The following is a 10,334-nucleotide window of genomic DNA, read 5'->3' on the forward strand; positions in this document are numbered from 1 at the left end:
CCTCAGAACAGGCTGGAGACAGTTTTGAGAGAGAAAAGCAAGACTTGCATTGCCACATTTCATATTTTTTCTATGCTTTTCTGGAGAAACAGCGTACCCTGGTGACCTGGTCAGCACAGACACCAGCAAAACAATGAACAGGAAGTTCTGTTTATCTCTGAAATTCCCAACAATGTGTTAAAACAAGAAGTTAGTTCAAAGTGAGCTAATGCTGCCAGGAAGCAGTTTCAGGGTTGAAATCTCAAGTACCACCCTGAGAACATACTATGCAGAGGCAGAAACCCACACTCCAAAAGGTATCCACTACCAAGTCACTCCACACTTGGCACTAAAACAGGTTGCATGGAGCATGTTAGAAATCTGCATCTTCCTTAAATTTCTGGAATGACAACCCACTAGCTGCACACAGTCTCCTAGATCAAAGACTGTTGATAGCTGCAGTAATCTTGAAGTCCACCACAAAAGGGTTTTGCAACCAAAGCCTGCAAAGAATGGGAGAAGAACAAGCTTTCTTCCAAACCAGTGATGGCATCCACTATAAATAAAGCTTTTTTGGAAGTGGATCTGTCGGGCCATGGATCCAATTCCAAAAAGTCAAAAGGCAGCAATTAACAAATCAGGCAGAAACAACCTGAAAACCACCATTCCTGGTTTTGTGTAGTGCAGACCATAGCTGGCTCATCTGTTCTTCTGTCATTTGACTGCTCGCTGCTCTGCAAAGGGTTAAAACTCTGATCTTCCTCAGTGACTGCATCCTTTCAGCTGAGACAAATGGACTCCCAGGCAATAGGGCCACTGGGAAATACATATGCTGTGACAACAACGTGCCTCCAACTAAGAGGACAGCTCGAGGTCAGCTTTCGCTTCCTCAGCCTTCTGCTTCTCTTGCTTCCTTGTCACCGCTGCTAAAATTGGTTCAAGGGCACTTGAGACTTTTAGCAGAGAAGATTTTCCTCCTGGCACCAAAACCCAAAAGGTTTAATATTTACTGTGACCAAGCAAAAGTAGAATCTGAATGGAAGTTAGAATCTAACTGGAAGTTAGTGTTATCTGAGGATCATTACTGGAGAGCTGAGAAAATAGAGCAGTCCAGATTTCCTGCTTAAGGGCACATCTCCATTTTGCCAGCAGCTGCAACAAAGAGCACATAGTTTATCATGCTTGAAAGCTGCACAAATACCCATCAGGGAAGAGAAATTACTCTCCTCTAAAATATACATTTTGGTTGGAGAATAAGAGATTTGAGAACAGTTTTTTGCCCCCACCACAAATCACTATTCCCTGTTTTACTTTTGGGCAAGGAGGCAAGGTGAAATTTTACCTGGAGAAGAAATACTAACACGTTAGTCTGACCTAACAACAGAATTCTCTTTAAACACTCATCTCTATTCAACTGCTGTATGACAGAGATTCCATGAATTCAGGATTGTTTTCCTGAAGCGACATAAGAAAAAGCTGCCCCTAAATGTCATTTCAAGTGATCATCTTCATCCCCATCCGAGGGGCCTGGGGACAAGGGAAGACACCAAAACCAGCTGATAATAATACTTGTCCCTTTGGACTTTTCCAAGTGCTTTACAAAGGAAAAGCCTCACCACATCCCTGTGAGGTAGGTCAGTAAGTATTATTATAGTCCCTTAATATAGCTATGGGAACCAAGGCAGAGAAGTTACTTCCCTGAAGGCCACTGTAGGAGTCTGTCTCAGAGATGGAGCCGGGAGACAAGATTCCTTAGCTCTCAGGGAATTTCCCTTTCTCTCCCATATCTCTTCCCCATACAAATCTTAATGGAGAAATGAGCAAAGGAGAAAGGGTCTACAGTGCCACGTTTCTGACAAATACTAGGACTCCTCCTACTACTCCATGGACCCCAGAAAGTATTATTAAATACACAAGTACCTTCCAATCAATGGCAAAACGACCGCACACACTATCAAGAAGCCATCGTACGATACAAACCTAGCTCAATAAATAAGTAAATACATGCAGCTGCAGCTCCGAGTGTTGGGGGTAGTCCCCAGCTCAGGAAGGTCCCAGATGGCAGTGGGGGAGCCCAGGTCACTCCTGTGACTCCACTGCCACGCCGACGAGCGCGTGTCTGATGGTGCGGCCGTGGAGTTTGTAGCCGTCCTGCGTCACCAGCGCGATCGTGCCCGGCTGCATCCCCTCGGCCGGGACGTGGCAGACGATCTCGTGGTCGTAGGGGTCATATCTGCCACCAACAGGGTTCATCTTCTGAAGGCCGTGCTTGGCAAACACGCTTTGCAACTTGGCCTCTATGAGGGAGAGGCCTTCGTAGATCTTCTTCAGGGCTGGGTTTGGGTTACTGGGCTCCGCTTCTCCCGCGGCGCTCTCGGCGGTCTTCTCCAAGATATCTGCTACCTCCACGAGGTCCCTGCAGAAACTCTGGATCCCTACGGGCACAAAGAAGCACTAAGTAAATGGAGGACAGTTTACAGAACATACAGAGCTACAGTACCAATGACAGACATAAAGTCACAGCAGCTGGAAAGCATCTCTAAAGCTGTTAATTGATTTGAACTGTTAATTTAGTGAGAGCAGACGGTGTCTTCTGTAACCAAAGCTTTAACATTAATAGTAATCTAAAGACTCTCCAAATCAAGACATATGCAGGAAATGTACACCTATACATATTAACATACAGATATCTATATGCCAGGTATTCCTGACAAAGTAGAAAATTAGTATTTCACTCCAAACAGTTTTTTGCAACTAACACTTGTCATTTAGGACTCTGCTCTACACCCTCTCATACAGTCCCACTGACTTCACTGTTTTGCCAAGCAGCTCACACAAATGCCACGGGGAACAAACACAATGTGGGGAAGTAAAAACAATAAATGTCTATTCAAAAGTACATCCCCAATTTTATTTATAAGTTAAAAGCACTGTGGCTCAAAAAACCCCTCTCAATATCAATTATCCCACCGATTATGCCAAACTCATGAGCCATTTTGTAGCTCCACCGGTAGAAGGTAAGAAAATACAGCAGCTCTAATTTCAAGGTTACTAGAGTTAACTACCAATAAACCCCATGAGAGTCATGCATTATGGAGAAAAACAGTTTCTCATTCTCAGAGATGGTCCTGACAGAGTCCAGTGATTAAACAGAACCTTTTACCCCTTCACCTGCCTCTGTTGCCAAAGCCACAAATTCAGCTCATTTCACCAACAACAAAATACTTCTTTTAGAAATTTTAAATATTTGATACAGGGATTGACAATTGTTGTCCCAGGCAGGATCTACCTCCCCAAAAGCTAGAGCAGAAGGGAAGAGGCTGTTAATATAGCAAAGGAGATCACAACCTGATGACACAGCTGAGTATGAAACACACCCTGCTGGAGCCAATCCTCAGCATACAGCCAAGCCTGTAATTTCAACCAAGTCAGCAGAACTACACTCAGCTGCACTGGGACTATTTTTTTTTTTAAATAGTCACAAAACAGTCCCTGAGGTAAACCTGATAGACAGGACACAGCTGGACATACAGAGAGAATAGCGAGTAAGCCCAGACACCAAGAGCCCAGGCCAAACGTCATGCCAGACTTCACAATGAACAAAGGAGAGCAGGACTGGGGGAGAGAAAAGCTGTTGATCAGCAATTTATGCTCAGGCAGGCAGGCCACTGCAGTAAACACAGCTCTTTTGCTTACCAAAGAGCTTGGCATCTTCCACAAACTTCTGTGTTCTCCTCCGGACATTCTCGGAATCTGCCAAAGCTTTCCGGTATCGCTCCTGTAACCACAACAGCAAGGGGAGACATCAAACAAGGAAGTAAAACCCATTTCCTGACAGTGGTGAACCCCTCAGAAATGCTTTAAAAAGAGCCCTCTTCACGTCAGAAGGTTGTGCCAGGCTCCTGCATTTTTATAACATGCAAAACCAAGTCCTTCTACTGATTAACCAAAACCTGCAACTCCCTCAAAAGATGCAGGCGAAGGCCAGAAGTATTCTGGGCACTGAATGACTGAATTCAACTGAACATCAGCTCTCAGGTTGCTGCTTTTTTTGTGACTCACTGTGGCTATTGAGACACCTTTTTCTGCAGCAGGCAGCTGATGGTCTCAGCCACAGATCGGTGACCACATGATTTATCACTCAGTGCAGGATTCTCAGGGTGATTATGTCAAGAATTGCCCAGTGAAGCAGTATTTAATTCTCTCCTTAGTCACATGTGCTCTTCAATATGTAATGTGATCCCTACTATTTCCCTCACATCACTGTCACTGAAAAGGACATTCCTTCTTGGACAATCTGGACGCAGTGGGACACAAAGCTGTTAGAGAGCATCCAAAGGAGGAACATGAAAATGGTGAAGGGTATAGAGGGGCCATGTGAGGAGCAGTTGAGGGCACTTGGCTTGTTCAGCTGGAGGAGGCTGAGGTCAGACCTCACCAGGGTTTGCAGCTTCCTCAAGAAGGGCAGCTCCGATCTCTGCTCCGTGTGACCCACGACAGGAGCTGAGGGAGCAGCTGGAGCTGTATCAGGGCAGAGTTAGGTTGGATATTAGGAAAAGGTTCTTCCCCCAAAGGGTGGTTGGGCACTGAACAGGCTCCCCAGGGCAGTGGTCACGGCCCCAAAGCTGACAGAGCTCAAGGAATGTTTGGACAACACTCAGGCACACAGTGGGATTGTTGGGGTGGCCTGTGCCCGGAGTGGGACTTGGATGATTCCTGTGGGTCCCTTCCAACCAATTCTGTGGTTCTATGACAATACACAATCCTGATCAGCACAAAAGTACTGCCACTGGCTCTGTACAATGCTGTGAAAGAACTGACCAGACCAGCTCCAACACACAGCTTTGCCTGCCAGGATTGTGCTATCAGTGTCCTGCTGCTGGTACTACTGACAGATGGTGTTTTTGGGGAATGCAGACTGGAGTTTCCCCCTCTCACACTCAGAGCACAGCTGCCCTGAAGGCTGTCACAGCACAGCAACACTGTTTGTGTGTGTTACAGCATTTATGGAGAAGTCCAGGGCTGAAAGACAGACCAAGTCAAGGGGACTGAACCAAAGACATCATGGTGCCACCAGCACCACACTCACAGTCAAATCTCGGACTTGTTCTTCCAATTTGATGGCTTTGTGCTCCAAGGCACAGTCAGAAAGGGGATGCTTGGGCTCGTCATGGGGATCTTCTGGGCCACACTCATCTCCTGTACTTCTCTGCTGAGCTGCAGTGCTGAAAACACAGGGGGACCCTCTGAAATGCAAACTAGTGACAAAGAAGGAAAGTTAATATCATCAGGGTCATTGAGAATTCTAGTTTAGTGCTGGTACTAAAAACAGGCTCCCTTAAAGAAGATACATAGGATTCTAGACACAATTTTAGCTCTTTTCAGAAAATACAGACAATTAGCAAAGAAACACAAAGCAGACTGGTGTTTTTAAATTCTTTTATTTTAGACTCACATGGCACTACAGAGGCTGTACACCACTTCTCTGGCATACCTTGAAAAGAGTCAGATTCTCACAGAATCACAGAATCACTGAGGTTGGAAAAGACCTCCAAGGTCATCGAGTCCAACCTGTGACTGATTTCCACCTTGTCAACCAGACCAGAGCACTGAGTGCCACATCCAGTCATTCCTTGAACACCTTCAGGGATGGAGACTCCACCACCTCTCTGATCTTTTTCAAACTAAATGATTCCGTGATTCCTTGATTCTGTTTCACTCTCCCTCCTACTGCACTTGCTTTTACAAACTGACCTAGACAGGGCCCATTCCTGCCAGCATGAGGCCAAAGCCTCAGCCACGCCTCCCTCTCACACCTTACACCAGGAAGAGTCTGCAGAACAAAGTACAATTTACTGCCAAACCACCTCCACTCAGGAAACATTTCAGCATACATATTACAAGGGTGTCTCCTTTTTTGGGAACACCTGGGCTCTTCCTCTCAGCAGGGCTTTCAACATCCTCTTTATGCAATGTCCTATAGCCCCTGTATGGAATGTTTTGCAAACATTAAGTGCACATCCAGTCTGTGAAATTCAGCAAAGCCCAGAAATCCCTGCACTGGTACTGACTCCACCCCTGTGGTTATACAGCACAATTCCACACCACACAGACACTAAGTGAGGTCCCAGAATCGATACAGCTGAGTTCACATTACCAGGCCTGTTCCATTAAGCTTTTTTACATTTTAGCAAGGCTATATTGCTCATGTATGGTGTAACAGAAGTGCAGAGTTTATTTTGGGGTCTATCAAACCAGTCAAGAGACCTCAGTGTTGTTCAGCAGTCCAGCTGAGCTTACAGTTTGCTCCTCTTATTCCAGTACTGGAGTCGAGCAGAATTAAGTTTCAGGGAGTTAAACCAGATGAAAACTAACCCTACAAACAAAAAGACTTTTCTCTCTGTGTCCCTGAATAGGTCTGCTGACAGATCAGATAGATGAGTGCAAGTGCCAGTACCAGAGGAGACAAACATGTGAAGCCTGGTGAGATGTGGGGAATGGATGAGGTGTCCCCCTTGGGGTGGCCGGCAGGTGGTTCAGACTGGCTCATCTATAGGACCAAAGCACAATTCAAGAGATCTGTATCTGCCCAAAGACCACCAAGTACCTCCTACCACCCAGTGTTTAGCAGCCCAGATGCTCCCTCATTTAATCTTTAACACCAGGTTGCTGAAAGTCCCACAACACTAATGACAAACTTCCTTTTCCCACCTGAAGACATCTGCATATGCATTTTTTATTAAGTGGGTACTTAAAATATGATCTGTATGTTAAACCGCTCACTCCTTTTCAACAAATTACATGCCAAATACAAGTTTGAAAGTGCTTCTGCTACTTACACTTGCTCTAGGATAGGACCTTCCTCAGATTAATCTTTAAAGAACCAGGTAAGGGGCTGTCCCTGGGCTCCTTTCAAAAAGCTGCCCAGCTATTGTGGGCTCCAGGAATGCTAACACAGGAAAAAAACCCCACATTTTATCCCTGGCTGCAGATAGATCTGTTTGGGGCACAAGACCCCATCTTGAATGATTTTTAAAATGCATGTCAACTTACTTTGTTGACTGATTAACACAGCACTTTCTCAAATTTACAAAAAGTAGACTAGACTGGAGGGGAGGAGAGAGCAGGACCCCCTTCACCAAGCCTTCAAAATCAGTCTGTGAAGCTTTCTTTGCACATAAAGGTGTGTCCACGCTGAGCACCAACTACAAGCTTTGTCCTTTATCGTCTCACATTTCATTTAAAGAGCTGCAGGGAAGGAAATCAGCCACACCACAGATGAACCAAGCAACCTGAAATGCAGCTGAGAAATCTTGCTGGGCCTCTCACAGATTAGTCTTAAAAATAGGCTGTGCAACTCAGTTAACTCTTTTGCACCCAAGAAGCAAAGGTTAGTGAGACATTTTCTTCCGTAAGAGAGTTACTCTACAGGAATGGGTGTGTTTTGGAGCGTAGGAGGAGAGGGGCATGGATGAGCCGGTGCCTCAGCTCCAGGGACTTGCCTACGTGGAGCAGGGAGCTCCCTGCATGGACTCCTCTCTCCAGCCTGTGAAACCAACTTAGAGAACACTCCCCCGTGCAGGGCCGTGCCCCGGGTATCACATGCTGCTCAGATGAGCCTGCCTTAAAAGTTGTAGGCAAGAAACCAGAGCCACAGACTGCCTCCAAAGGGAGTTCCTAGGAAGGATTCTTATGGAGGACTGAAAATGCCACTCAATTTACTTCTTCCTTCAGGATGAAAAAAAATACTCCATGGAAAAGGACAAGTGCTATTTACAGCCTGTCCTCTGACTCTGCTCCATCTCCTAAACACTGTCTTGATCACAGCTGCCCTAAAAGTAGGCAGAAATCCCACGGGAGGAAGTTGACACATCCTTAAGTGACAGACACGTGGAAGTCTCAGGGCGTGTGAAGGGGTTACACAAGTAAGCTGGTGATACCAAAAGATTTACAAAGGGATGTCACAGAAAGCCAAACAGATCAGATGTAGCAGAGAAGTTGATTGCAGCCATATGGTTTAAGCCACTTGGCCCTAAAGATTAGAATTTAAATGATGAGAACAGGTCTCTGGTCAGATATAAAATAGTATCACCTCTTTCTGGAGCACAGGCAGGATAGCACCATTCCCGAACATCCCAAAGTGACTGTCATGCTCCCTCTAAACACAAGGGTCCTTCCCCACCCCTCCTAAAACACTCCTTCCTCCTCCCAAATCAGCATGACAAAGCACACAACTGCTGAGACACATAGAAACATCTGCATCAGTGTTTCTTCTCTGATGAGCTTGCTTTGGAAGGAAATCTAATTACTCCCAATTCCTTTGCTCTGTTTCATCAGGGAGTGATACCAGAGATTAACCAAGTCAAGCAGGGATTGTCCTGCTCTGCTCTGCACTGGGGTGGCCTCAGAGTCCTGGGGGCAGTTTTGGGCCCCACAAAGTAAGAAAGCTGTTAGAGAGCGTCCAAAGGAGGGACATGAAGATGATGAATGGTCTGGAGGGGCCATATGAGGAGCAACTGAGGGTACTTGGCTTGTTCAGCTGGAGAAGAGGAGACTGAGGGGAGACCCCACCACGGTCTGCAGCTTCCTCATCTATCTCTGCTCTCTGTGACCCACGACAGGACCCAAGGGAACAGCTGGAGCTGTGTCAGGAAAGGGTTAGGTTGGATATCAGGAAAAGGTTCTTCCCCCAGAGGGTGGTTGGGCACTGAACAGGCTCCTCAGGGCAGTGGTCACGGCCCCAAAGCTGACAGAGCTCAAGGAGTGTTTGGGCAATGCTCTCAGGCACATGGTGGGATTGCTGGGGTGTCCTCTGCAGAGCCAGCAGTTGGACTCAATGATCCCTGTGGGTCCCTTGCAACTCAGGATATTCTCTGATTCTATAACACTATGTGGATTCTTCTTCAATGAAGCTGGTGAACAAGCTTGTGCAGTGCACCTCCACACAGGATGGCTGTAAATTGGGCAGGAGGTTCCCTAAGCCAGCCTAAGCAAGTCCAGGGTAAGGAGTCCCAGGTTGGGAGCCTGGGCCCCATCACCCCTGCCTTGCTCACAGAGCTGTTCCCATTGGGAGCGACCCAGGCAGGGCCACAAAAAATTTTGTGTACAAAGAGAAGCTTCACACCAACAGCACGTCCCAGGATCCTCCACAACAGAAGCCTGCTGAGCTCCATCAGTCACCTATTTCACACTCAGTGCACATTTTAGGAGGGGCAAAGCAGTTTTCACACATATGACGGAACATAAAAGAGGAAGAATTTTCTGACACACATCTTTCCATTTAGCCCCAAACACATTTACTTCTATTACATGCTGCAGAATTATTTTATTGCATTTAAATGGTCTTTTGGTGGTGTTTCTTTTCTGGAGAAAAAAAAAATCTAATAAGCATTTTGACTTTCTTCCTTTTTGCCTGTCCACATTTCACCCAAATACCCAAGGCACCTTTATGAATTTCCCTCTAATAAGCCATATACCACGATGTCCAAAAACATGACCGGGCACTGTTTTTCTGCCTAAATATTGACACGATTAAATGGATTCTCTTCCTGTGACCACCCAAAACACGTTGATAGCACGGGTGCTGCCTCACCACCGAAAATAAAAACCAGGGAGAGCATTAAACATGTAGTTCACGAATAAATGGTTCAGATGGGCGAGACACAGAAACCACGCGCAGTGGCAGGAAACCACCACACAACGTGACTCACCGAGCACGGAAACCCTCTCCCATAGAAATTAATTTTTTTTTTACTCAAAAAGTCATATTTTTACAGGAAAGGACTCGGTTATTGGAGCCTAATTTTACTCCAGGCCCTGCTGAGTAGCCGGGGGTCGGCAGCGTGCGGGTCCGGGCGGTGATGCGGGGACCTCCCGGGGGATGATGCTCGAGCGGCGGGGTCCAGGTGCGGATGCAGGTGCGGATGCGGGTCCGGGTCCGGGTCCGGGTCCAGATCCGGGTCTGAGTCTGGGTCCGGGTCCGCTCCCTCCCCCGGCGCGGCGCCTGCCCGGGCCCGGCCCCGCGGCGCTGCCACGTCTCGCCCCGAGCCCTCCACGGGAGCGGGACCTCTCGGGTCCCCCTCCGCCCGCCCCACTCCGCCCCATTCCGCCCCACGTACCTGCCCTGCCTCGCCGAGCCGCAGACCGGCAGGAGGGTCCCGAAGCGCCGCAGGGCGCGGGCGGCCATGGCCCCGCCGAGCGCCGGGCGGGATGGAGGGATGAGGCGGCCGCGATGCGCCGGCGCCGCCGACAACTACAGATCCCAGAGGGCCCTGCGGGAGCGGCGGGCGGTGCCGCGGCCCGACGGGCCGGGGATGCCCCGCCCGGCCCCGGAGGCGCCGCTCCGGGATGCCGGG

At 47.8% G+C, this 10,334-nt stretch overlaps 1 protein-coding gene across 1 annotated transcript; it reads right to left on the reverse strand.

Annotated features, from left to right (window-relative positions):
* Positions 1 to 1,284: 1,284 nt before the first annotated feature.
* On the reverse strand, positions 1,285 to 10,239 carry GRPEL2 (GrpE like 2, mitochondrial). Its single transcript, XM_051793624.1, has 4 exons — positions 10,098 to 10,239; positions 5,069 to 5,237; positions 3,676 to 3,757; positions 1,285 to 2,414 (listed from the first exon to the last, which is right to left on the reverse strand). The coding sequence occupies exons 1-4, from the start codon at positions 10,163 to 10,165 to the stop codon at positions 2,059 to 2,061; spliced, it is 675 nt and encodes a 224-aa protein (XP_051649584.1). The 5' UTR covers positions 10,166 to 10,239; the 3' UTR covers positions 1,285 to 2,058.
* Positions 10,240 to 10,334: the final 95 nt, after the last annotated feature.

This window comes from Manacus candei, unplaced genomic scaffold, assembly GCF_025592945.1.
Source record: "Manacus candei isolate 608988 ecotype Guabito, Panama unplaced genomic scaffold, ASM2559294v1 h1tg000037l, whole genome shotgun sequence".
NCBI lineage: Eukaryota > Metazoa > Chordata > Aves > Passeriformes > Pipridae > Manacus > Manacus candei.